At 38.4% G+C, this 27,939-nt stretch overlaps 1 protein-coding gene across 2 annotated transcripts in view; it reads left to right on the plus strand.

Moving 5' to 3' along the window:
* The window catches only part of SCAF4 (SR-related CTD associated factor 4), a 45,823-nt gene extending 18,222 nt beyond the window's left edge, over positions 1 to 27,601 (plus strand). The window contains exons 6-21 of one of the 2 annotated variants that reach the window (XM_032200485.1): positions 839 to 978; positions 1,531 to 1,707; positions 2,020 to 2,120; positions 2,677 to 2,724; positions 3,889 to 3,997; positions 4,333 to 4,500; positions 5,672 to 5,757; positions 6,353 to 6,543; positions 8,691 to 8,791; positions 9,811 to 9,924; positions 10,623 to 10,779; positions 12,249 to 12,403; positions 17,842 to 18,004; positions 18,150 to 18,230; positions 18,331 to 18,519; positions 26,255 to 27,601. In XM_032200485.1, the coding sequence (XP_032056376.1) occupies positions 839 to 978; positions 1,531 to 1,707; positions 2,020 to 2,120; positions 2,677 to 2,724; positions 3,889 to 3,997; positions 4,333 to 4,500; positions 5,672 to 5,757; positions 6,353 to 6,543; positions 8,691 to 8,791; positions 9,811 to 9,924; positions 10,623 to 10,779; positions 12,249 to 12,403; positions 17,842 to 18,004; positions 18,150 to 18,230; positions 18,331 to 18,519; positions 26,255 to 27,096 (2,822 nt within the window). In that variant the 3' untranslated portion in view covers positions 27,097 to 27,601. The remainder of the gene's footprint in view (positions 1 to 838; positions 979 to 1,530; positions 1,708 to 2,019; positions 2,121 to 2,676; positions 2,725 to 3,888; positions 3,998 to 4,332; positions 4,501 to 5,671; positions 5,758 to 6,352; positions 6,544 to 8,690; positions 8,792 to 9,810; positions 9,925 to 10,622; positions 10,780 to 12,248; positions 12,404 to 17,841; positions 18,005 to 18,149; positions 18,231 to 18,330; positions 18,520 to 26,254) is intronic. The other variant, XM_032200475.1, reaches the window with a different exon arrangement.
* The last annotated feature ends 338 nt before the right edge of the window (positions 27,602 to 27,939 follow it).

The following is a 27,939-nucleotide window of genomic DNA, read 5'->3' on the forward strand; positions in this document are numbered from 1 at the left end:
GTAGACAAAGCTAATAGCATGCCTTACAGTGATCTCTTTAGTGGAGTTAAGGGGAAATTAAACTTTTCCTGGGAGAGTTTGTATATGGTGATTTATACAATAGGAGGATTTATCTAGCAAATGCAGGTTTGGCTTATGTCTCTGCAGAAGTGGCATGTGAACAAACCTTGCCAATGGAAAGAGTTGCTTGGGAAATAATTTGTACAAACCTTTAATTATTACCAGACTTCCCAGCAAAAGTTCTGTTACTGTTAGAAAATAGCTATCAATATTTCAAAGGAATATGGTTAGAAAACTCAATTTTTCTTAAAGTGAGCCATTAAATGATTTATTTAAAATAATAAATAACTCTTGAAAATAACTCCTGAAAAAGGAGTCCAGATTTTTAGACTTCGAAAATAGAACCAGGATTTTAAGTGTATTGATGTGTACTGCTTAACGCTGTCTTGAGTAGTAGTTTTGCTCTTAACTTTCCTCCAATTGTAAAAATGTAAGCATCGAGCTGTCATCTAAAATACCACGATGGACTAGCTTTCAGATAGGCTTGTCTTTTTTCTTTCTCCTTTTTCCTTTTTTTCTTTTTTTCTTTTTAAATATATTTTCTTAGTGTGTCCAGTGCAGAGATATGAGCAGTGAATAGAGCAGTTAAAGGCAAAATGAATAAAATATGCAATTGGGGTATTTCAGATAGGAGTGCGGAATTGATTTTTTTTTGTTTTGTTTTTGTTTAAATAAGCTACTGTGGATAGACAGGTGTTTCAAGGAGGTAGATGTATGCACTGATGAGTACAATTTTTTGAGTAATAAAGCTTTTTGTCCATTCCTATGGAAATTTTAGGTTCACCGCCCCCTCCGGCAAAGGTTACTTCGGAGCCCCCTCAAGTCACTGCTAATTCAGTACCGACAATGCCACAGTTGCCCAGTTCTGATGCCTTTGCAGCTGTAGCTCAGTTGTTTCAAACAACGCAAGGACAGCAGGTAACTTGTTCATATGTAAGATGGGGGGGAGGGAATGATGGAAGAAACATTGATTTGAAGCAAAATAATAATTAAAAAAAAAAAAACAACCTCCCTGAGTCTTCAATGGAAAACTTGTAAGAGCTGAGGTTAGTATTTGAATCTTCCATGACCTTTCTATCCAGAGATTATTGTATTCAGGAAAAGTCATTTGTGTATTACTAAAGAATTAGTTCTGAATTGGTACAGTTACAACATTTCAAGACTGAATACATAGAATGAAAATTGAATTTTATTGTTTGGTACACTCAATTAAGCAGCTGCAGTGTTGGAAGGCCTAAATACTGAAATCTTGTGATGTGCTGAATTTTGCCACTGATGTAATTTTAAAACGACTTCTGGTCTCACTGAAAGTTCTCCACCTTCATAGTTCAGTCAGGTTATTGGTTGTATGCATCTGTGCTACTGGTGTTCATCCTATGCTATAGGCTGATTTGATACAAAATTTATATCTTGCAGCTCTAATAGTAATATATACAATGACATTTATTTAATACTCTGTGTTTTTTGCAGCTTCAGCAAATTCTTCAGACTTTCCAGCAGCCTCAAAAACCCCAGTCACCGGTCATAGATAACACTGTGATGGCTCAGGTTCAAGCTATTACTGCTCAGTTGAAAACTACAGCATCACAACCACCAGAACAAAAAGCTGCTTTTGCGCCACCTGAGCAAAAAACATCCTTTGACAAAGTAAGTTTTCATTTGTTCCTTGTGTTTAACATCTTCAATTCAACAGGAAGCTGTTTAGTGGATAACTGAGTGTCTTCCAGATGCTGGGGGGAAATGGTGCAAATTTTGTTTGTCTTCAATGTGGAGGTTGCCTTCCTGTTTTTATAGACTTTGCATTTTCTGAAGCTTAATAAAACTGATCTTGGACAGCTTAGTTCATTTCATTTTTTTTCCTGCTTCTAACCTTTTCTTTAACTCCAGAGATGTTAGAATTTTGGTTTCCAGTGGTATAAAATATGGCAAAAATATTTAGCTCACTGTAATTCCTTTTAGAAGCTGCTAGACCGGTTTGACTACGATGATGAGCCAGAAGCAGTGGAAGAGTCAAAGAAAGAAGATTCAGCTCCTTCTCCTTCAGTTTCTCAGCCAGCTTTGTAAGTGTTTGTTTTTTTTTTTTTTTTTTTTTTTTTTTGTTTTTTGTTTTGTTTTTTTTAAATCAGAATAACCATGTTAACCAGTTAAACCCTGTTTTGTTATTAAAAAAAATCTTTAGGTTATAAAGCTTATTAAAATTTCAGGTTACTTCAGTGGTTAACTGTTACAGTCCAAAGTTAAAATGTTGTTAACTTCTGTTTTTTTTTTTTTATACCCTGGTGATTCAGTGTGGGTTTGGCATTTTGCATCATTGATTGAAGAGCGCATTTAGCGGGAAAGCTCAGTTTTGATTTCAAGATGAGTTCTGTATTTTTATTGCACTGCTGAGCGTGTCAGGGCATTGTTAGTAAGCAGCTGGATTGTTTGCTGGCCGGGGAAAAGATGATTTAATAAACAAAGTTTTATTTATTAGCTATTAGAAGTAAATTGGCTTTGAAGCTTCAAAATCTCAAAGATTAAATACCCATGCAAACTAACTCGGACTCCTCTTTCCCTTTTGCTATGAATTCTGATAAAGTCTTAAATTACATGATCACATACTAGTTTTTTCCACAGGACCTCTCTCTCATTCAGTGCACAGTCTGGAAGGTGCTCAATACCTGGGTTAGTCGATATTTCCTGTTTTCCCTGCTTCAATATGTGGCCCCATGTCTTATTTTCTGTATATGCCATCCAAACCCTGCTCTGAAAAACAAAATCACTAACTTTGTCATCAGCTTTCTTAGTGTGTTTTATCACTTTAATGTTCCACAAATATTAATTAGTTAATTAAAATATTTTTTAAGTAAATTGGTAGTATTTTACCTGTAATACAGATAGGAACTCTTGAAGTACAGAAAGATGAGGTAGGTCAAATATATCCACTGTTTCTATATGCCCAACTGTTAATAGTTGGACTAGGCTTTTGAGCTTGTTTATATTCTGATTGTAGCACTTCTGAGCCTCTGTCCTTATTATCTTGTGTAAGATGCCTCTGAAAATTGGATTCCAGAAGTCTCTCCTTGAGCAAACAAAATCAGAGGTATCCTCTGAAAATCAGAGGTATTTTCAAATTTGTATGAAAAACTGATTTGTCCAGAGTCATGTAAGAATTGTATGGTGCCTGTGTTTTAAAATGGTACACAGTTTCATTTCACATCACCATTAGATTTCTTTATCTTCTTTGAAATCCTGTTTGTTTTCTGACACAAACTGCATCCTTTAAACAGGTTCTATTAGCTGCACAGACCTCATTAATTCCCTGAGCACTGTCCATTCTGCGTGTTGAATCAGGAAGTGAATGATATCACTGTGATCCTTGTGCGATATACATATCCCTTTCTTCTCTGCCCTAAATTCCTCTCAAACGAAAAGGTGTTTGTTTGTTGTTTTTTTTTCCCCAGTAAAAGTATAGTCACTGTCTTTTGTTCCCACAAGATGAACTGGAAAAGAGTATAGTTAGCCTAAGGTGGACAACCTTCATGAAAAATTTCCATAAACTTACGGCTTTAGCAAGATAATACAAGAAAGAGGAAGGGGAAGAAAGAGGCTTTAATTTTTTTTTTTCTTTGTAGCGTTTCTTTATATGTTAAAGGACTGCTCTGAACATGGAGAAGAGATAAAGAAGACATTCTTTTTGTTTTCACTTTTTAGAGAGGAAATGGGATCATAATACAATTTTTCTGTCTAAATTTAAAACAAGAATATGTAAATGTAGTACAAGTATGTCAAAGGTAAGAAAGCCTGTATGTCTACTGACTTGTCTCACCAAAATATTACTATTTTTAGTGGATTTCCAGGAGAAGGTATACAACAGCCAGTATTTCCTCAACTCCCAAATATGGATCCTTTTCAGCAGCGAATTATGGGAATGCAACAGGATCCAATGCGCCACCAGGTAACTTCAGGGGTTTTTAGTTTCTTCCTTATCCTTTATGTCTTCTGTGTTTTATACTTTCCTTTGACGGAGAAGCAAGGAAGTGACACTTCTGTTAGTGAAAAGTGAATATGGCTTAGTCCTCCAACTTTCCCAGAGAAGAGAATTTTGTTGTCTATTCTGGTTAAGCTTTGAAGAACGTGGTTTTTATTCTATAAGCATAACTGCCATACCTACTTCATTTTTCTCAGGCTTCTGGGTTTTTATTGTGACTCCAGAGCAGAGAGACAAACTTACTTCTGGAAAACCTAATGTGTTTTTCCTAACTGAAAATTTTTGTGTTTTGTTCTTGAAAGGTCCCACTTCCTCCTAATGGGCAAATGCCAGGTTTTGGTCTCCTGCCTACCCCACAGTTTCCACCAATGGCTCAGCCTGTGATACCGCCAGCAGCACCTGTGCAGCAAACCTTTCAGTCTCCTTTCCCAGTACAGAGTGAATCACACATGCAAAAACCACATCAGCAGGTGAGGACCCTTTGGAACAAATAAGTTCTTAATTTACAGTGCTCTCTAATACTTGTCTTTATCAAATGCACATAATTTGTTCCGGAGAGGAAATTTCATAACTATCTCCAGTGGTGGCTGTGAGGTTTGTTCATCTGAGAGAACGTTGGATAGCCACAGTGCCACATGATGAGTTAGGTATTTCAGGAATCTAGCAAAAACAGCATATGCATACTGTATGCTTCTGTCTGTATCAGATTTTGGATTGCATTTTCTGTCCACTGAGTTCTTGCTTCCCCTCATCATCCCTTTCCTGTCTCCATCATCCTTAAGGAATGTTTTGTTCCAAGAAGTTCTAACAAGGCAATCCCGTTCTGGAGAGAAACGGTTTGAAAAAGCTAAGTTTTAAGGGCTTGGTGGACTCTGACATAGAGAAAATGGACTTGGAAGTCTGTAAAAGTTCTAAAAATTCAACATATGTGTATATACCTCTCTCTTTCAGAGGTTATTGTTGGTATCGTGACTGCTAAGAAGAAATCAAAGACAAGTCTCCTTCTAAGCCTGTATTTAAAAAAAAAAATAAAAAAATTCGTACAGCAATTGAATATATTTACCTCATTTATTCCGAGAAAAATTCTAAAATGAGAAAAAGAAATGATACCCAGCTGTTGTTATGTGGTTACCTGTGATGTCTCAGGTTCTATAAATAATTTCTGCTTTCCCCTTGAAGTAAAGAGAGAATTCTCAAGATATCTTCCTAATTAGTTTGTTAGTCTTGAAGTGTATTGAATCAGTAAATTCTAACAAACGGTCTGTTCACATATTCCCTACTAGGGCCTATGAGTTTGGTCACAGAGCAGGAACCACTGACTGACTTTAATTATATTTTTTGGACATCTAAATGGTGCTGAAATAAAGGAAAATGCGGAGAAACAATTTACCAGTTGAAGATGAGAATTTTGTCCAAATTGTTTCTGTGTTTTCAGTGGTTGTATTAAATTAATTTACTACCAGACTATCTTCCTGTTGGCGACTTTAGTAGTGGTGAGGTTTCTGAGGAGAATGGCATTATATTTTAATTTCATGTGTGCGACTATTTAATATAATTTTAGTGCTGCTACATAATTCAGTATAAGCACAAAATGAAACAAAATGCTTGCACCTGTAACACCAGTCAAACTTAATATTTTAGGACATGGAAGTGGAACAGCCACCTATTCAAGAAGGAAAACGACATGTTTCTGACAGCAGAAAGTCAAGATCTAGATCTGCATCAAGGTAAATTAGTGAAATCTCTTATTTTAGTGAGTGTATATGTTATATGGAGTATTGGATCTTAACATAAGAACTTAGGAGTATCATGTCCAAAGATTTGAAAGGGCATTCAGAGTACTGGGGAGAGCTAGGCTCAGAGCTAGGTTCTGTGCTGCCAAATCTACTATGGGGGTGACAATTTCTAACTGTGAGAGAGCAGAGAATACTTTAGAGGTGAGCTAATTCTTCAGACTGTTCTTGGAGTTCATTTTCAATGCCTTAGGACAGTCTTGTTACTTGTATATGTGTTGACTTTGTGGGTGCCTCACTCAGTGTGCATACTTTGCTTTGGGGATCACTTCTCAGAAGTGCCTAGTTCTGCTGTGCAGGTTGGATTCTATTACTGCATGCCAAGACACATTTAGCAAGAGTCTCATTTTGATTTAATCTCAGGGTTACTTACAAGAAATTATAGTTCCATATATGATTCTGTGTATGGACAACACTAGTGAAACTTGGTAGTCAAAGCTGTCAAGGGCTTTAGTTGAATTCCTTCTCCTTCTGGAAGGAGTAAAAAAAAAAAATAATTTTTAAAAAGTAAATTGTTGGTTTAAACTAGGTCACCTAAAAGGAGGCGTTCAAGATCAGGCTCCCGCTCTCGAAGGTCGCGTCATCGTCGATCTCGATCGCGGTCCAGAGATAGACGCCGACACTCTCCTAAGTCTCGGTCACAAGAAAGACGTGAACGTGAGAGAGAGAGAGAGCGTAGATCAAAAGGCCTTCCGCAGATCAAATCAGAAACTGTTAGTGGTAAGTTCACTTTTTCTGTTCATCACTGATAAATTGATGTAACCTTGAAATTTCTCATAGTACCATTTTTCAGATGCTCAGCATCTTCATGCTTCATACATGGAATTTTTGTGTGCGTACGTGTGTGTTCGGAATGTTTTCTATAATGAATTTTAGAGTTCTGTAAAGCTGAAGGCACTATATTGTAAATACTGTGCCTAAGTAAAAGGGAATGCTAGCAAGACAAACTTAAGTATTTTAGAAAAACTGTAAATGTTGAAAAAATACACTAATTAGACTTTTTTTTTTAACTTAAATGTTGACTAGTCCACTTACCTTTAATATATGATGTATGATGAGAATCTCCCAGAGGAAAACTCTAAATCTGATGTGTGTTAATTCTTATTTATCAAACTACCATCTTCCCAAAGAACACACCAGAGATAGCCCAGTATATTGTGACAGGAAAAAAAAAATCCAGTTGTGTAATTTTTAACTATTGTCTGCTCTTGCTATGATTCCATTTTTCATAGTACTAGAAATCAGAGTTTAAATAAGCGTCAGTTCATTGATAATGCATAATTGTAACTTCAAAGAGCAAGAAAGCTAAAACGTGAAAAAAAAATCAGCTGTCTTAGTTACTTTGCCTTCTCTCACTGGAGCGAAGACACTGGATGGCCTAGTACCATTTGGAATATTTCCTCTGATCTGAATCCTTCTTTCCTTCTCTAGCCCTTTTTCTTGTGTTTTGTGCTATTTGATATAATCCCCAAGTCTCAGCCAAACAAAATAGAAGTAAACTGTACTGTGAATTATTTTCTGAGCTATTTTAAAGCTGTCAGGAATCAATTCCATCACATTTCTGTTCTTCCTTACACTAATAATAGACAATGGGGCCCTTGGGGATAGCTTCAAGTCAGAATTATTCTGGCTGTAAGGTAGGAAAAGATAAAGATGAAACACTGTTTTTCTTTTCTTTCCTTCAAGCCATGCAACATAAAGCAAATTGAGCACAAGAAGCTGAGTGCATGGCTGTGATTTTTTTTCTAATGATTCAGTGTTGTGTATCTTTCCAACCTGAAGGAGATCTTTGACCTGGAAAGCATATAGGCTAACGTCACAACTTCTTAAAGAATGTTGGCTTTGCCTGTGTTTGCAGACAAAATGTAGTAGCTGTCTTCTAAATATTCTTGGGGGCATCAGATCATATCAAATCAATCTTTTTGTATAAAAGGGATAAAAGATACAGAGTTCTAACTAGCCCAAACCTTGTGGGTGGCAATAACAGCAGTTTAAAGAGACTGCTAAGAATTAAAATTTAATTTAAAATATCTAATGGCAGTGGTGTAAGATAGCTTCTGCCAACATCTCTCTGATTGTCATATAATGCCTTTTATGTTAGTGATTTTGTATCAGGTAGTTGGGAAAAATAGGTAAGTACTGAATGTTGTGATAGTGCTCTTGAGGGAATGTGATACCATATGCTCATCTGCTGTTTCATTGCCTTCAAGAATGAAGCGAGGTAATCATATTGATGACTTTTTTCCCAAAAGAAGAAGTTTGTGTCAATAACTTTTCAGTTAACCATTGAGAGAAGTGGCACTGACTAGGTTGCTAAAGATGATAAACTCACTGTAGTTTGCCACTGCATTCTGGAGGAAAATTCCACTAGTAGCATGCCTGTCACCATAAACAATCTTAATTCTCATCTTGCTAGTAAGTACCACCCATAACTTGTGGTGCTGGCCCGTAGTTTGGATTTCATACGTAGCAGAATTATCTTGTGAAATATCCCGTGCATGTGTAAGGGTATTTCATAGAGCAATCTTAGCAGCAAAGCATACTTTCCTTTTTGTAATTATTTGCAGAGCTTATGATCATCAGAACTCACAAGCCATTTTAACAGTAGTTAACTGGACAGCTTCTCAGCATGTGCAGTTCAGGGATTGATTCTGATGCAGGCACTGTGGTTCACTCTTAACTCAGCTCTGGGCAGGAGAAGAAAGAGGCCTTTGTCAAATACTCCTAAAGATATATTTTTTGTTGTTCCGTTTCATTTGGCTTTTTCATTTTGCTGTAACTGGCTAACCTAACATGACTATTTTGCTGTTTTTGGCTTATGAAGTGTGTATTTACAAGCGCTCTTACAGACTGTTAATTCTTTGTAGTTTGTAGTACTACACTTTGGGTAGGACAACTTGACAAAAGGACTACGCAACAGGATGTTGGAAGTCTTTTGGAGGAGTTTGGCCCAATTGAGTCAATAAACGTAAGTATAAATGGTGCAGTGCAAGCCTTGCTTTCAAAAATGCTTTTCAGACTGTTCTAAGCTAGCTTTATTTTTGATACATGCAGAAGATTCAAGAGCTATCATTTCCTTTGCTTTTGTTTTCTAATGTGCAAACTCAATTTGTTTGGCCACTTTTAGGGAAGAAAAAGAAAAAAGGGCAGTTGTTTAGCTGTTTATATATTGATGCCTCCGGGATAATTTTCTTAATTACACCCATCTTCATGCAACTCATGCTTTCTTTAGAGGGAATTGAATGAGAAAGGTTCCTGTACCTACTGAGTTCCTTGTCTGCTCCATTTTGTGGCTCATTATAGGAATTAATAGGAGTTCAAGCTGGTATTCTTTCTTTTGCTAGTTGCTCTTCTGTTTGTTTTAGATGTAAGCATAGAAAACCGTTATTATATTGCTGTATTAAGGATACTTTATATGTAAACGAAAGCTATGTTCCAGTGGCTATGATGTTTTATTTAAACAACCATAAAAGATGTGACTAATTGTCTTGCTATTCCCGAATTTTGTTAAAACATCATTGAAGCTTTTTCACAAATTCATTGAAAATAATAAAAATGATTACAAAACTGCAGGTGAAACTGAATGAAGGTGCAGATAGCAATTTGTGCTATTTGGAATAAAGTTGGGGGTATTAGTGTATCGTGTTTCTTCCAACAGATTAACTGATTCCAGTGCCGTAGCGCTTCCATGTACACTACTATTTAAAAATTTTAAGGATTAAATATGCAACAGGAGCTTATATTATAACAATTAATAGAGTTAAAACCTTCCTGCATAGGAAGTTGCTTCTGATTTACTAGAATTTTTTATTTTCAGAAGATGCTGGCTATATGAGCCCCTTAAACTAACATTCTCTTTCATATTTAATAGTCTTCTTTGAAACACCTGCTGATGTTCTAGCTTACTGTAATTTAATACTTGTATGTTGCTCATTGCTTTGTTACTGTTAGCAGAAACTATTTATTTTTTCCTTAAAATACAAACAGATGATACCGCCTAGAGGATGTGCCTATATTGTAATGGTTCACAGACAAGATGCTTATCGTGCCCTGCAAAAATTGAGCCGAGGCAACTTCAAAGTCAATCAGAAATCTATAAAGGTATTTCTTGGAAAATGTCAGGCTGTACTAAAATTACTGTAATTACTAGAATCTTTTTCATGTAATCTACACTTTCTGATATTTCAAATTTTTATGTAGTCTACATTTGATTTTCCATAAATTTATGTGAATGAACATCTTTATTGATAAATATTCTTCTTGTTCTGTCATGCGATTAAAGGAACTTGTATCAGTTTCTGTGAAAGACTGTCAGTAATTGTGTATCTGAACAACAAAAATGGTGTCCTTTTAGTCATCCCAGTGGACCATAACTATGTTTTTTTGTTGCTGCTTATTTGTCTTACCATCTATAATTAAACACAGTTAGAATCCTACAAATAGTGCTAATAATTAAGGAAAAATGCATTCATTAGTGAATTTTTTCATTTTGCAGAACACTATATTAAAGAGTGGCACTGTCTTTTGAAGGAAAATAAAATTCATAGTGATGGGGGAACATTTAAAGAAAATGCCTGTATAAACTTTTACAAATTACATGCAAGAGACAAGCCAAGACATAAGAGCTAATTGTGTCTTAAAAAACTTACTTTCAGAGTGTTTTTTCCTGCTGTTTCAATTAGAGTATTCTGTTTGCTTTGTAGCTGTTTTTGGTAATGCTATTTTGTGATAACAGACCATTAAAACCATTAAAATCAAAACATTACTAACTGCATTTATTTTTATTTTTTTTTCCCAAGATTGCATGGGCTTTGAATAAGGGAATAAAGCCAGATTACAAGCAGTATTGGGATGTAGAATTAGGTGTTACTTACATACCATGGGACAAAGTGAAACCTGAAGATCTTGAAAGTTTCTGTGAAGGAGGAATGCTGGACAATGAAACTCTTAGTCCAGGTAAGGTATTGCTACATCTTTAAATACTGTTAAAAATTGCCCTTTTTATTAATACACTGAATTTGGTGTCTCTTTCCTGACTCTGGAATCGTTGAAATGGCTACAAAGAGCAGGATGTGTAACCAGTAGATTAGACAGACTTTGTCAATTAATGACAGTCCTCAACAGGCAGGGGTTGTGCATCTGGATTATTGGCCTGGGCTAAAATTGCAGTTGTATAGCAGACAAACTGAGCTGCACTGGGATTTGCCATTGATAGTAACCAATGTTGCAAGTGCTTGCTAGTCCCAGAGCCTGCCTGGTGGTCCACTGGTTTGTGTGAGGTCTCCCTAGCAGAGGAGCCTGCCTTTGGAGTATTTGTGTAGCAGCTGATGACAGCAACTTTGTAATTTCCATTAAAAGTGCCTTTTACTTTTCTACTTAGATCAGTTTCAGTTCCATTAGCTTTGTGTTTTTCTTGACCTAACTAGAATTCTTGTTATTTTGTGTGTAAAGCAGTGAAAATAACAGGCTTCTATTTTATATTAAGAACGTATTAAGAAAATTACACCTGTTTAAAATCAGCAGCTTCAAATTAATATACAATTGCTAGCATGCTGGCTGTTGTGATTTCTAAAAGTAATAAGAAATGAATGCAGTACTTAAGAAAATGAAGTTGCTTAAGGTTCCTCAAACTGGTGCCCTAGACTACTGTGTTGGCTTTAACAGTGCAACCATTGTGTGGTGTTCTGTCTCGCTCCCAAAATATTATTTCAGGATTTTGTCACTCTGTCTAACTTGCCCTAATTGGGTGGTTATTACTCTATAAATAGTAGCGTGTCTTCATCGTAATAGATATAAATAAGTAGAGTGTTTTTAAATCAAAGTCTGTCTAACTAATGCCTCTTCTCTGATCCCTTCTTACTCTTTAGCTGTCTTTTCTCAAGAAGTTCTGACAGACAATAGGGCCGTATTTCTTTTCTAAAATGACCTAAGCTGTATTTGATGTTTTCATTTTTCCATTTTGCTCTAATTGTTCATTATTGTATTCTCCTTTTCCTTTGTTCAAGACTTGAAAATGCATTTTTTTTCAGAAATGAATTCGCAAATCATTAAAAAAAAAAAAGCTTGATTCTTGCCATAGAATAATGGAATCTGTTGAAATTGTCCCAAAAAAGCCTTACTGTTTTTGCTATAGATAACATCAAAATCCCAGACATATAAATGCTCTGAGTGCAAAGAGTTGTTAAATGACTAATGAAAGGAATAAACCTGCTTGCCATTTGTCAGTGATTTGTTGTAACTGTTCAAAGACATTGGATTTTTTTTCTCAGAAATATATGTAAATGTTTCTTAGCTCTGCGTGCTTCTCATCTGAAAAAATGCTTTAATTATCTCGTTCTTGTAAACATCACATAGTACATGGCTTTTAAATGGCTTGACTACTTGTCCACTTCTTCTGAACTGATTCATGTATAACTTATTTGCAGAGTGGAAGGGGATTCCCAAGAAGTCTGAAAATGAAGTAGCTCAAAATGGAGGTGCAGAAGCTACACATAACGAACCAGTGTCACCTATACCTAAAGCTTTACCTGTTCCAATTCCCGTTCCCATGCCTGCACCAATTACAGTACCTCCTCCACAGGTGAGAGTTGCTTCGCACTTGCTCTGAATATCTGAACAAAAACTTAATTTAGATAATTATTTACTATGGCAATACATAAATTAAATAGAAGGGAGAAAATACAGTGAATAACTAGTTGATCTTGTGCACGTTTGTTGTGTTGTTGTCCCCGCTTAAACGTGCTCTTTTTAGCAGGCTGGCTGTGCTGACATCTTATGTAGATAACTGTTAAATAACTAGATCCAATATGCACCTGAAATCCACTAGTTAATCTTCTTTACCTAGATGATCAATACAGTCAAATAGACTCTTCCTTTTCTGCTAAGTTGCAGTGGCAATGGAAGGCTTGAAAAACTTAACGTGATCCAAACCCTAATGGTTTTTTGTGCCCAGCAGGAGCAGAGCATCTGGTTTGGGTTCCTTGAAAAAGGATGTAGTTTGCATGTACCAGGACAGCCCTGGGAATTGAATCAGCACGTAGTTCACAGGAATGATGGACAGTTTGCTCCAAAACTTCACTGCTGCTTTAATGCTAATGTGGCAGACACATACGCTCCTTACACTGTTGGAAATATTTATTGTAGGGCTGCACTTCAAATACCTGAATTTCAATCTGCACGTTTCAATCTGAATAAATTATTACAGTAGATTATTTTTATGAATGAGATTAATTGCACTCTCTCATTTTTATGAATGCATTAATTATTTTTCTGTGATTTCCTAATTAGTTTTCCTTACTACTGGTTTAAATAAGCTATAGACTTTCTAAAATAGCATAGCACTTTCATCTTGGTTTGTATTGTGTATGCTCTCTTTGAACAGCCTTTGGGAATTGTGTTTGAGAAATTTCATATTCTGCCTTTTGTTATTATAATGGTTCTTTAGGCAAAATTGATGTTGTGTGTTTGTTAAAACAACACTGACTGAAATTTTACCATTATTTTAAGTAGTGTGTGACAAGAATTATTCCCTTTAGTGTTTTACAGTCTATTTCTTTTAGCTTTATTTGTTGATAAGAGTCTTACGAGTTTTATAATAGTTTCTTTCTTGTCACTGTTAAGATAGTAGCATACCTCCTCCAAGGGGGAGGAAGTTTGAATAAAGCTATTTTAAATATTGTGAAAAATTATGAATTGCAGTATGGCGGACAGTCAGTAAAGACCAATAATTCACATTATTTGAAGACACACAATTTAACAGTTACTTGATTTGAGAACATAGTAAGTTGAATTCAGTGTTATTTTGGCACAGAATTCATGAAATGCTCTAAGGCATTTTAAGGAAATGAACATTGGAGTCAAATCTCAAATTTCAGAGAGCTTTAATAGCAGTTAGCTGTAATTAGCTTTAATTAGAATTAACTATCAAATATTAGCACTTTTATTTTCCTTTAAATTCATGCTGGAAAAGAAAGCGTAAAGAAAAAATCAACCAGTTTCAGAATATGAATGTGGTGATAGTTTGCCTCAGCCTCGCCAACTTCAGTGTTTTTATTACCATGGCAAAGACACTTGCACTTGTACAAGTTCAGGCCAGGATCAGAGAACTGGCCTTTATCTCTGGTTTATCATGTTTGGCCTATATCTCTGGTTTTGCCATGAACTTTTTTTAGGCTGTGTTATACTCGATCAGTTCTTCTGTCTGCTCTGGGGTGTCATAAAACTGAAACAGTTTATTAATTTGTAAATAGTTCTTAAAACTTGCAAATTAAGTTCAGCTGCGATGATGGTGATGGTGCTAGTGGTAAAAGTAACGTCTTCAGGACTGTAAGGTGTGGGGAGGCTGTTAGAGGAGCTGGGTAGCTGCTGATTCTGTCCAGCCTGGAAACGGGCATCAGTACAGGGATACCAGTGCACACAGCCTGTCCATCTGCTCCCCTTTCAGGCAGGGAAAACACCCTGTCCACCCTGCTTCCTCTGACCAGATAAGCAGGTTTGGTACGTGTGATATGTTTGATTCATGTGATATGTACCAAACCTGCTTATCTGGTCAGGAACATATCATATGCATTGTCTTGCGTTGGGCTGGGATGATCAAGCATAGGGCTGCCTGACAGATACACCCAAACAACTCTGACTGCATCATTCCCATACCTTACTCTCCATTTTCTCACTTCTTTACCCTCTTTTTGTTATGGTTGTTCTTCTTTCTCCATTCCAGCATCCTCACAAGTAAACAACTGTAGCCTAATGAGTTTTCCCACGTTGACCCCAGCTATGCAGCATCCATAACCAGATCTGCTGTTTGATACCTTTACCTAAATAACATGGTTCCTACATGCTATTCCTGGGTATGGTTACTTAGGCATTATTGACTTTGCAAGGTCCTTTTCCCTGTAAGATGCTTCCTTCAGACTGGGAAGCGTGGCTGCTGTTTACAAAGCACCCCACTAACCACCTGACAAATCCAGCCATCACTTAGGGCACTGTCCATAAGCTCTGTGATCTGCCTGCAACCCTGACATTGTCCCACTGAAAGGTTAGGATCAGAAAGATCTGCATCGTTCCTTTCTTTGGTAGAGCCCAAACAGGCCTACAGTGCACGGGCTGCACACACAGGAGGCCTGCTCTGCTTAACGTCGCCTATCGGGGTGTAACTGCCTGCAGCCTGGCCTCCTGTCATAGCCAGTACCACTGGGACCCATTAACCTACCCAGTAGTAAGGTGGTTAAAATGGATAATGCCCCTTTAGCAGTGACAGCCCTCATAGGTAAGTCTGGTTCTTTGGCCTGATGGCATGCACGGCATTGTTTTCATCTGCATGGCCCTGGGTTGTTGGCAAGACAGGTGGAATATTGTTGTTGTGTTGTGCCACTGGAGTGAGCTCTTCTCGCCTGTAGATTCAGACCTCTCAGCCGTTGCTGAATCTGGTCCCACTCTGCAGGTCTGAGTGATCCACCTCAGTGGTCCGCTCTGAGGTCTGTGTTTATTTTTAACTTGATCTTGGACACTGCAATATGACTTAAGCCAACCTTTTGATTGCTGGGACTCATTTTCAGTTAATGGCACTTGTGATGTCAGTTGTGTTACACATTCACCGACAAGCTTATGGGCAACTTGATGGTCCATTTCCCTAGCAAAGCTTGGTGGTGCCCTACCAAAACTGCAGTTCTTTCACAACGAAGAATGCTTGAGGCTTTGCTAGTGTTACAAATTTAAGTTCAGGGATTTGCTGTGGCTACCCTTCCTCTGTGTTTCCCAGTCCAACCCGAAGTCTGATTTTTTTGTTTGTTTGTTTGATGGGGCTTCAGCCAGAAACCACGATCTGAGATGTGTATGTATCCTGAATTTACTGATATATTACCAAACCCCTCATGCTCCTTCGTATAACTGGATATAGTAGCTGTGCATTGATCCAGTGTCCATTCTATGCTCTTCATACTGAAACCAGCAGGCTCCTTTCCAGCCTTTCCAATGGAGGCTTCAGGTGCTCTTAAATATGTATTTAGTTGTCTTGGAGCATGGATGTAGACTGTGCTTCTTCAGGTCACTGGGCCAATGATAATCCTTCAATTCTCAATCTGAGAATTGTAGAATGATGTTTCTGTTACTTTGTTTTTTCCAGTCCACCAGCTATTGTTGTGAAACTGTTCACCGCTTCTCTGTTGTTTTTTTTTTTGTTATCTGTCAGCATTTATTAGCCATTGGTTCCATCTCTTTAAAAAAACAGAGAAACTTTAAACTATATTTTAAATTAGATTTTATGACATTTTTGCATGAATTTTTACTGCCCACATGTGTTTTTTTTTTTTTGTTTAAAGGAAAGGTTTTACCTTGGTACTTACAATCATATGTTGGAGGGTTAATTTGGGGGGGGAAAAGGTACAGCAGTTATGTATTGATAATTAGATATGAATATCCTCTACCATGTATCTGAGTCACCTTCGTTTGTTACTTCTATTCTTGTTAAGTCACAATGTTTTACTATTCCTCATCCCTTCTGAAGCCACTGCATATACATGCTTCATACGTGGTTTTCTCAGCTTTTAACTACCCCAGGGCTGCCAACACTTCATAAGTTCCCCCAGTTTTAGACCTCTTACGTTCTTGATACCCTTGCTCAATTGTACACACTGCGTACACACTAGTTTCACAGAACATTTGTGCAGTCAACAGTTATATCTTTGTCTAACTTCCTTCAAGTTGTTTTTCTTTGCAGGAGTGTCTGCAAACAAAAGGACCTACCAGGACTATTAGGTTACTGTTTTCAGAGCACTTTTTCTAAAACTTTAGCTGGGATTTAATGGAAACAGCTCTAGGATTACTCAAAGTTAATGTTCACCTAGGTAATCTCAGCCATACACAGTATTCCTGGGTTATGCTTAACTCTTCAAAGTTGGCCTTGCGAGGTCCTAGTCCTCAGAAGATCCCCAGTACTCCTGTCTGGTTATCTGGAGGTTTGGCGGCTGTTCACATAACGCTCCCTAAACCACACACAGAATCAAACCAGCCGTCTCTCATGGTGCCACCTGTAACTTTTGTCAGCTTCTCACATTGTTACCTGACCGGCAGTTTCTCCTTTCATGCCCAGGAGTGTCTCAGATCCTGTTAATTTAGTTTAACTTCAGGCCAGGGTTTAATCAGCATGTTGTCATAAACCAAAGATAAATAATTAATTTAACATTAAAAGATGCAGTCCTATATTAAAGCCTAATAATCAAGGAATTTGAACCTATTTCTTATATTTAATTGATTTTGAAATACTAATGGTACAAGCTGTAACATGCCTCAGCTCACTAGCCATTGGTAGAGAAGCTGAAACAGAAATCTAAAGTGATATCAGGTGTCTGGCAGCTTTAAACATCTGCAGGTTTAAGGAGAACATTTTGCTTAGTTCATTTCTTTCGGTTCTGGGGGTAAGATAGGAAAGGCTTTTCCTTCTTTACTTCAGAAATAACTATTCAAAAAGAAAAAAAGATATGAGGGGTCTGAAGGTTTGATGGTCATGCAGATGAGTGAGTTATGGTCATTTGACTACACAGCTCTCCTTCACTTTAGTAAACAAATTTTAAATGCAAAACATTTTGATTAAGCTTTTTTTTTTTTGTTTGTTGCAGTTGCTTTGAAACAAACCACGCTAACATACAAACTCAGGAGAAAAAAGAAAGCTTTTAATTGCTTCAGATTTGTAGTGTAATAGGGCATCATACCGAATGCTGAAATGAATTCCAGCTACTGTGTAAGGGGTATATTCAGATGAATTACCATCATGCATTAATAACAGTTTACCACAGAGAATCATTTTTTCTTCAAGAACAGAGGCAAACAAGATCAATGTTGACATTTTAAGTTGCAAGAATGCTTTGACTGCTAATTATATCGCCTTGTTGTGAAGCAATTTAAGGTAGTTTAAATTGTTTTGTTTTAATGAACTGAATACAGAGAAAAGTAGTCCATATCTGAACAGCAAATAACTGATTCAGTCTTGAGGTAACATGCTTTTTCTCCTTTTTCCCTTAGGTTCCACCGCATCCATCAGGTCCTCCTGTGGTTGGCGCGCTCCAACCTCCTGCTTTCACAGCGCCTTTAGGAATCCCGCCTCCTGGATTTGCTCCTGGCGTGCCACCGCCACCACCACCTCCATTTTTACGACCTGGTTTTAACCCAATGCATTTACCTCCAGGTATATATATCTATATATTTACCAAGTAATAAAGTCCATTTTTTAGCCACATAGCAAGTAACAGTATCTGCCATATAAACAACACAACATCACTTTACAACTTGGTAAAGTGATGCTCACTGTTAGTATGTACTTTCTTTTATAGGCTTCCTTCCTCCTGGACCACCACCACCTATAACTCCTCCAGTATCTGTTCCTCACACTCCAGCAGTAAACATCCCAAACTGTAAGTGTTTAAATCTTGAGCAAGCGGCAGTGGAAGGACAGTGTCATGCAAGCAGAGAAGCTGATATATTTTTTTAATATGCCAATGCCTTGTTCCTTAGCTACAGCAGCTGGAGTCAATGAAGACACTACAAAAGATGCATCTGTAGGAAATCCCATCCCAACAGTGGTTTCTGGATCCAGAGGAAATGCTGAAACTAGTGATAGTTCCAAAATGTATGGGACTGTTCCACCTCCCGTAGCACCTACTAATGTACCTGCTCCTGTCACCCAAGCTATTCCGCTTCTTGGTAAGTTCACTTTTGTATATATTCTTCAAATTTTGATTTTGCTGCTGACTTAGTATGTGGGAAAGTAAAACATTTTTCTATTTAAAAAAAAAAAAAATCTATCCTTCTAGCCTTTAAATAATTTTAGAGGTTTGATTTTGCATGGAAGAAGCAGTAGAACTTCTATTATTCAAGATTTGTTTTCTGAAGAAACAAAAAAGCCGTAACATTTAAGTTACAAATTCAGGACAGAATGACATGCTGTCTGCTTTAATAAATTGAGTCTTATACCATATAGAAAAGTAGTTTACAACAAAACATCTGTATGGCATATGAACTGTTTTATACTCCTCAACTATTACATGTATAGAGGTTTCTGTAAATATATCTTACAGAGCAACAGTATTTATTTTAGTGTATTTTTTTAATCTATGAAAATACAGTATACTTGTTTATGTATTGAATGAATTATCTTAATAAAATGTTTTTTAAAAAAGCTATTACTTAGTCCTGCGGTATTACAGGTTCTGAAACCTTTTTTACCTATATGCTACCTTACAAATGCATCCTTTCATGCGTCAGTGTCAAGAATACACTCAAAAGACGTTTCCTACTGAGATTTATATTTATGGTATTTCACACCTCTGAAAAAGAGCCTGACAAGCAAATGGAAAACATACTTTTAAGTGTGTTTCTGTCCAGCAATGTTCATTGTATACTGCAAAACAAAGAAGGATTTGTCTCCCTGAGAGCTGAACTGTGCTGTTGGATTTGATGCCTCCATTTTTCAGTTGTTGACTACTGATTTTTCGTTGCTTAATGTTAGAAAAACAAAATCCCTTTTAAAGGGATTTTTTAAAAAACAAATTGCCTCTGAAAATCAGTCTTAAAATCTATCAAAGCAGACATCCAAGACCAGCACCTAATTGTTTTGGAGTATCTTGGATATTTAACAAGTAGAGAAAAGTTTTAAATAAATAAATAAATATAATCCTGTGGTGACACCATAGGTTGAGAGAATTCAGTAGCGATAAGGATTATTGGACCTTATATTTAAGACATTCTTGTCTTAATGACTGAATGGCATTTTTAGTATTTGTAATACAGTATTAACCAGATGTCTTGGAATTTCATAGTACCTTGTCTTGTATGGCATAACTAATGTTTTATTCCAAGCTTTCAAAACCTATTAAGTTACTCTGCAGTTTGCTGCATGTATTGCTATACACAGAAGAAAGATTTTATAAAATGAAGATGGGAGTCACATAAATGAAATACTCACGTTAGCTATTCAGACAACAGCTTTCTTACAAACTCGAGGAAGCTGAATTTGCTAGATCTGAAAATTGAGAATCTACCTTTACTTTTACTGGTCTGTTTACCAAGTAGTTAAAGAGGATAAAGCTGCCCATGGGGTCAGAGTGGCTGCTCTCAATGTTCAGTCTCATCAACAAGCAGATAGGAGAATTTTTTCTTTTTATGGGATTGCAAGTCTGTCTTAATGTGAGCTGACAACATAGACTTGAATAGCGAAGAGATCTGTGTGTTTACTCATCAACATAAAATGCATTTATTTGTCTTACTTCAAGAAGATACTAAATCAGGGAGTTGGGTAAAATCCTTCCATCCTGACATCTCAGAGTTAAGGGGAACTATTCACCACAAGGTGTATGATACAAGAAAACTGGAAAAAAAACAAATCATTTTATATGATTAAAAGTAAAAGATATTTACCAGTCTCTTTTCTTGCAAGGCTTTTCAATAAGTTAACACAAGTGAAACATTTTTTCTAAAACCACCTTGATTCACTCAACAACTGAGCTTAACTCTGCGTGCGAGAGTTCAGATGTGGTCTCTCCTTAAATGGGAAGAAAAACATGACAGAGGTGATGTTTACCACCATGCATGCTGATCTAGATTGCAAAGCAGTGTCCCTTGAAGTCTTAACCTCCCCACCATCTGCATTTGGGAGCTGGCCAGGCTGCATCGTCATTCCTCCCTTCTCATTCTGTGCGTCGGGTCTCACTCCTGGGGAAATCTAAGTGTGGGAAATGGAGTGTGCCAGGGTTTCACCACCTGTGCGGATGGGAGATGCAGTCTATGTCTGCATCCCATGTCCTGGAGCCCAGAAGGAGTTGCAGGCCTGACTGTTTAAATGTAGCCTTAGTGCACAGTCTTGTACAGGTCAGAGGTGAATGAACTGGACAAAGTACGTGAATAGCTGCGACGTCACCCTCAGTTAGCCATGGGCAAGTACAGGGCGAGGGAAATCAAATGCTTCAGCTGAAATGAACTTGTATTTACAAGTACATGGTTTAGCCATTTCAGTATATGACTGATGGTGTGACAGGTTTCTCACAAAGTCCTCTTAAATTGCTCCTTAATGTGCCCATGATGGGGCTGTCCAAGCTGAGATAAGAAGGTGGAAGAAAGATTTGTGTGACAGCATCGTGAAGTATGGCATGAGGACTCTGCTTGGGGAAGTAGGGATGAAGGGGCTTGAGTAGTTTAACAAGAAGAATGAAGAAACGTTCTTCGGGTATTTGGGCAGGATAGAAGAACTTACTGCAGCAAGCTGAAGGCAAGGAATGAAGATTGCTTTGAAGAGACTCTGAAAAAGCCAAATTTAATAATCTTGCTTGAGAATACCTTATGTAATCTGTACAAACGGAGGAGCTCTTTTCTAATCTTTGTAATTTCAAAATTAAGCTTATCTGTTCAGTTTTTATGTGGAAGACGTGTTACAAAGTAATTCTAACTTGATGATTGTAAGATTTCATATGTTCTGCATTGTTTCACCTCCACTAATTTCATTCATTCCTCCAATGTAATTCTTTCATCACTTCCAACAAAGACGTGTTTGTGCTTCAGAGAAGTGATTTCTTGTGGACATTACGTCTAATTTTTTTTGTGCTTATTTCTAAAAACCACCTTCAGGTTGTTTTGCCTTAGTTGTATCCTTGGTCATATTCACTGTTGTTCCAGCTTCTTGTTCTTAATTTGGACAAGATTATCCAGATTGTAACCGTTTTTGTGAGTGTGTGCTCATGTCATTTTTAAATCTTCTGCTCAGCAGATATTTTAGACTCCTTTTATGTGTACATACTGCAGAAAGTGACAGCCTTTTAAATCATTTTTGATTCACCAGCTTGTTCTTAGTGTTGAGCAAATGCTGTAATTTGGACCAGTAATAAATTTCTGTTGCAGATGCTGTGTTTCAAATATTCAGATTCTGTGGTCTATTATCTTGATTAAACACACCACATTGCAGTTTGTAGGTTCTGGTCTAATGCTCTTTTCACCAAAATTTCTACAATGATAATTACATATTATCAAAGAATAATATACCATAGTTCTTAATGAGCTTGGTATTCATTTCCTGTTAATGCATGCTGAATTACTCTTCTTTGCTCACTTGCTGGATTGCTCTTCAGTAGCTACATGGTCTTCTTGTAATATGTATTAAATTATAAAAGACAGTGTACAATTTTCTGAGCTCATCTGAGTATTAAACTATTATAAACTGTGTATGGGGAAAATTGGAGAAGGAGCTTCTGTTAATACAGGATATGAACCGTGACTAACCTAATACATTTCCGACTTACGATAGCTCATTTGAAAAGCATAACACTGCACATTTGCTAATTCCATATATGTGAATGTTGCTTTCATAATACTGAATGGGAATTCAGAGGTAAGGGAACGTGAATTCTCAAGCACCATTCATGGAATTCAGCTTTGCCTTGATGAATCCCTTGACCTGGATCAATTTATGTTGTATAAAGAAGGAATTTTAGAAATCAAATACCAGCAACCAACACTATCCACACGCAAGTTTGACTCTTGCATCCTTGTTGAAGCATCTTACGTGAATAGGAGCAAGTTCCTACTGGCTTCAGTGGTGGGCGTTGACGACGGTGAAAACTGTTGGTACTTAAGGCAAGTTACTTAAACTGTGAATTGGTATTTAGGCTCTTAAAGCTTAGGCTTCTTTACATTCTTGACATGTTCTGAAGGATTCCTTATGAAACACCAGAAAAAGACACAAGACTTTACATTGTGTTTGTTACCTTTTCCAAGAATTTACAGATAGTACTTAATGATTTAGTTTAAACATGCAGAATTTTCCCTACTGGAGAATCCAGTGTGACATGTTGAATGCTGCAGAACGTGAGCATCAGTGTCATTGTGTAAACCTCTCGTAGGTCCCCAGGCTTTTGACTTTGTGTTCTCATATGTACTTCTGTCCCATTTGCAGAAGGAGGTATATTTGAAGTAGGATTAGTATGTTAGATACAGAAAACACCTCCACCTGCTTTCTTTTAACAACACAACAGAGAAGTAATTGAACAATTATAAGACACTGTTACCACTTACTGAGCAGAGTTCAGTTCAAAACCAAAGAAGTCAAACGTTGCACTTCTGTCTTGCGTTAGCATTTTTAACACTGATAATTATCGCAAAAGCGACGTGGGCTTTGTCCAGCCAGAAGAGAAGATGGTCAGAAACTGGATTACAGTGGCATGGAAATCTGGCTTTTTACATAGTTTATCAAAATGGTTAAAGACAGCTACTGGGATCTCTCTGGATAGAAGACACTTCTTCAGGACAGCTGTAGCATTTCGGGCTATGCTTTATGAGTAAAGAGAAAGCACGAAACTTGATGCTGTGTGATTGTTCTTACATCTCTGGAAACACTCAGGTGGTTGGTGATGGGGTCATCCTGGTGTGAGTTCTTCATACTAAACTCTTGGCAAGTTCTGAGGATCTTCTGTTACGCATCACTGGTAAAAGTCACAAGTAACAAGAAGCTGTGAAAGCAGTCTGTTTTTACACGTTTAAACAGAATTAACATACTAGGTATAAGCTCTGAGGATTTTATGTCACCAGCAGTAAAAGCCAGGTCTTGTAATAAAAAGCCATGGCTTGGCCAGCTTGTGCAGAATGCGCAGCTGGTGAGAGGGCTGGCTCAAGATTCATACCCATAAGCAAGGTGCCAAGGTTAGCTACAAAAAGCCTAAAATTCTGAACAAGTTAATGAAATACAGGCCGGGGCAGATAAATTCCATCGCTCATTTGCACAGGTATGAGATGGTCATTGAATCACTTAATTGCTTCTCTAAGAGCTGTGCTATTTCTTTTTAGTTTGGCAAGCTATTTACATTTTGCATGCTGTTTTTCCCTACAGAGAGCAACAAAGAGCTTTAAATATTCCCAGGTGCTGCACATGATATGTACCACTAATTTTACTGACCATGTTCAGTAAATTTGGATGTATTTCTGGAAAACTCCTTTGGAGTAAATTTTTAATTAGTGCCTAATTTGTTAGCACAGTAGGGACACTAGTAGTACTTTCTAGGTTGTACTCCAGCCTGAGAATTTGGGGGGCTTACTCAAAACAAAAAGCGTTCAGCTGCCTTAATGATGCAAACCAGATTGAAAGAGAATGGCTTTCCAGATACATTATGCTGCTTCCATGCATGATTTTATGTAGAAGTACAACTAAGAAATTAAATGACTGATATTTGTTTAATTAAACAAACTTTTATCGCTTGTCTCACATCCATGCTGTCATAAACCTTACCTACTCTGCAGCTAGAGAGCGAAAACATATGCTTATCCTCTTCAGCTCATTAGGTCTCAGTTACTCCTTTCTGCCTTATTTTTTAAATTCCACGGATGGATTTACTTTAAAATATCCTCAAACCTCAGAATTCAGCAAAATAAAGTCTCTGGGTGTCACTGGCTGTATGCTTCTCTTGCCAGCTTTGTAGTAGTAAATCATGGGAGGAGTTGAAGCGAGGTGACTTACAGCCTGATTATGAACACGAGGGGGGAGGGCTGCTCATTCTAGAAACAAAAGCCCTCAAAAAAAAACAAAACAAGCTGTTGCTGATGGATCATTTCTTTCAAAGAGTAAGATATATCAATCCGTGTCTTAAAGTGACTGCTTGGAGGGGAAGGTAAGATGATACCGTGGACTGGAGGAATGAATGTTCACGTCTTTGCTACCTGAGTTTACTGATCACAAAACATAATTTCCTTTGAGTATGAAGAGCACTGAGATAAAAAGGTTTCTGTTAAGAGATGTTCTTAGGGTAAGAAGCAGCGTGATGACCGGGCAGTAGCTCTTCAGAAGGCTTGCTCGTAGCTGGGATAGAAATGCTAAATAAATTAGTTACGGGAAGAGGGAAGCTGGGGTGGCTGGTTGGGGCGTGGGGGATCTGCAAAGTGGCACGGCCGCTCCGTTTCAAGGAAAGGCTGGACCTGGTGCTTAGGGACATGGTTTAGTGGGTGACACTGGTGGAAGGGGGATGGTTGGACCAGATGGTCTTGGAGGTCTCTTCCAACCCTACTGATTCTCTGATTGCGCTCCAAGTGCAGTTTTCGGTGTGACACTGCTGGGCATTTAATTTCAATATTACCTTACATACCTATTTGACATCGTAGTTCTACCCAAGGGCAGGAGTTAAAAACCTTCATGTAACCTGCGTTCTTAACTTCATTTTTATTAAGACATGCAAACAAAACAGCATAGTCTTAACATATTTTAAAAAGGAAAGCAAGATGGAGCAGGAGAGATTTTTACTTAGTCTGGCAACTGTTAATGACCTCTTTAATTTTGGAGTTTGCTTTAAATATGTATATGTGTATGTATGTGTATATATATGGTATATATAGCTGTGGTTTCTTAGATACACGAAGCTTGTTTTCAGGTAAAATGCTAGTGAGCAGAAGGGCCCAGACCTGGTAGATCCGGTGTAAAAACCACAGAGGACATGAGGCAGCAGCATTACTTATTTAAACAAAGTTTTGGAGCCACGTGAGAGGAGCTGGCACACACAGAGGTGTGAAGTACTCAGCTGGAGCTCAGCACTCCTGTTTTCAGTCACTGCTCCTTGTGCTGATGTCAGCAGGCTTTGGGCTGAGCTTTCTGAAAGTGGCATGTTTGGGGAGCTCCTGGGTTTCCTCTTCTGAAGACCATGCTAAAGCCAAGACTCCAGTACGCCAGGAGCAAGAGTGGAGAATAGTTGGCATTGGATATGCACTACAACAGATACAAAACTGTATTTAAAAACAAATAATACAGAAATTACCTGTTGCATTTCTGTTTAGTTTTACATTGCAAGGTACACTCTACTAAAACTAACCTTAGTTTGTTTTATGCATTTTCTCTGGACTGGTAAATTTTGCAGTGCCATTTCCTGCTCCTTCCCCAGCCCTGTCCTGGCCGGAGCTCTGCTTTCATCGCCCGCTGGTACCTGCTGCCTGTTCTGCGCCTCGGAGAGCTTGTTGATGGCCCAGTTCAAATTTCAGAAATTTTAGCCAAAGATGACTTAGATGGTGTTTAAGATAGAGAAGTTTCAAAGATAGCAAAAGGAGATGATGCGGCTGTATTTAGGAACCTATTGGGAAGGTGTTGGGTCGGCAGTCAACACGAGCGCTGGGCTGGTGGTGAGGAAGAGCTCTGACCTGCAGAGCAGCGATGGCTTCGTCACAATGGGAGGCCCCAAGGATAGGTGAATAGTTGCTACCCATTCCAACAGTAATTATTCATAGCACAAAAGAAATTCCTGGTTTAGACGGCGTGCTCTTTACGGTATGCAAACCAGCCCAAGACGCTTTGCCCGCTGCCCTCCCCACACACAACTTCTGTGTTCCTCATTTCTTGAGAACTTTTGAGCATGTTGAACGGATGAAAGCGCTGTTTCCCCCCGCTGTTCTTCTAACTCGTGCGTCTGTTCCTCTCTTCCAGGCACCCAAGGCGTCGCGCCGCCCCCGCCCGCCCCCGTTGTTGGGCTGCAGACTCCATCCACCGGCCTCCTGGGCGCGCGGCCGGGTTTGATCCCGCTCCAGCGCCCGCCGGGGATGCCCCCGCCGCCCCTGCAGCGCTTCCCCCTGATGCCGCCGCGCCACATGCCGCCCCACATGATGCACAGAGGGCCCCCGCCGGGGCCGGGGGGCTTCGGGATGCCTCCTCCCCACGGGATGAAAACCCCCTTCCCTCCGCCGGGCCACTTCGTCAGGCCCGGGGGGATGCCGGGCAGCGGAGGGCCGGGCGGGCCCGAGGATAATCGAGACGGGAGGCAGTTCAGGAACGACAGGCAGACGTTCACTCCCAACAGAGACCAGGAGAGGTTTGGAAGGAGATCTTTTGGGAATCGGGTAGAGAACGATCGCGAGCGCTACGGCAACCGCAACGACGACAGAGACCACGAGCGCCTCGGTAATCGGGAGCGGAGAGAGTGGGGAAGAAGAAGCCCCGAGCGCGATAGGCACAGGGACTTGGAGGACAGAAATAGGCGGTCCAGCGGACACCGAGACAGAGAGAGAGATTCTAGAGACAGGGAGTCCCGCAGAGACAAGGAGGAGAACCGAGGCAAGGAGAAAGGCGAGATGACAGACAGGGCAGACGGCGACAAAAACCACGAGTCCCATAGTGGCAAAATGGAGGACGCAGACATTGTTTCAGAACTTCCCAAAGGAGAGTCTGAACCTTCAGGTGTAAAACCTGACGACGCGTTAACATCCGAGGCTACCTCATCCGTGGAACAAGCCGAAAAGGATATGGGCTCAGTTGCCGAGGCTCCTCGCTAGAGACTGGAATTTGTCGGTGACCTTTGTGGGAGTGTAGAGCTTTAGAGTTGTACAGTCTGCTGTATTATATTTGCTTCTGCTTATATCACAGCCCCTCAGTAGTTGGTGGGGAATTGTAAGCAATTTGATTGCTTCCCTTCTATTTAAAATAGCCACAACATAACACAAAAATACTGAAGATATGATTAAAATATTACCCATTTTTGCTGTAACTTTTTTAAAGTTTTGACTTTAAAAAGTTTACAAATCAGAAGTAGAAGTGCTTTCTATTTTTTTTTTAATTTAAGAAAAGGTAACGGTGAAAGCTCCTCAAAACAATAGGGATGTGTTTTTAATAAACTCTATTTTCGTAACAAACTTTAACGTGTGCTATTCTTCCTACACTGCACTGAAGTGGAAAAGGATTGTTCAACATCTTAAAGTTTGAACTGTTGATGCTGTACTGGAGTCTAAATTAGACTTTTGTTTATATTTGTTCAAAGAAATACATCTGTTTGTGTAGCTATTCACAGAAGCAATTTTTAATTGTAACAGTCATCTTGATTTTTAGATTGCTGCATTTTAATGCTCTACTTGACCATTCTAGGTGAAAGTTAGTTTTAAAATGTTAATTGAAGAGGTAACTGTTTAGTGTTTGCAATGCAATCAATTTTTTTTTTATTTTTATTTTTTCCTTTTTCCCCCACTCCAGCTGGTTTTATGGTAAATGTTGCCCTAATTAGCCTTTTTTTTTTAAAAAAAAAAAAAAAAAAGAAAAGTGGACACTTTCAGACATACTTAGTCTACTCTGCTTGTAATGTTATGAAATTATTGTGTGTGGTGGGTGAGGAAGCGCACCAGTTC

This window comes from Aythya fuligula, chromosome 1, assembly GCF_009819795.1.
Source record: "Aythya fuligula isolate bAytFul2 chromosome 1, bAytFul2.pri, whole genome shotgun sequence".
Lineage (NCBI taxonomy): Eukaryota > Metazoa > Chordata > Aves > Anseriformes > Anatidae > Aythya > Aythya fuligula.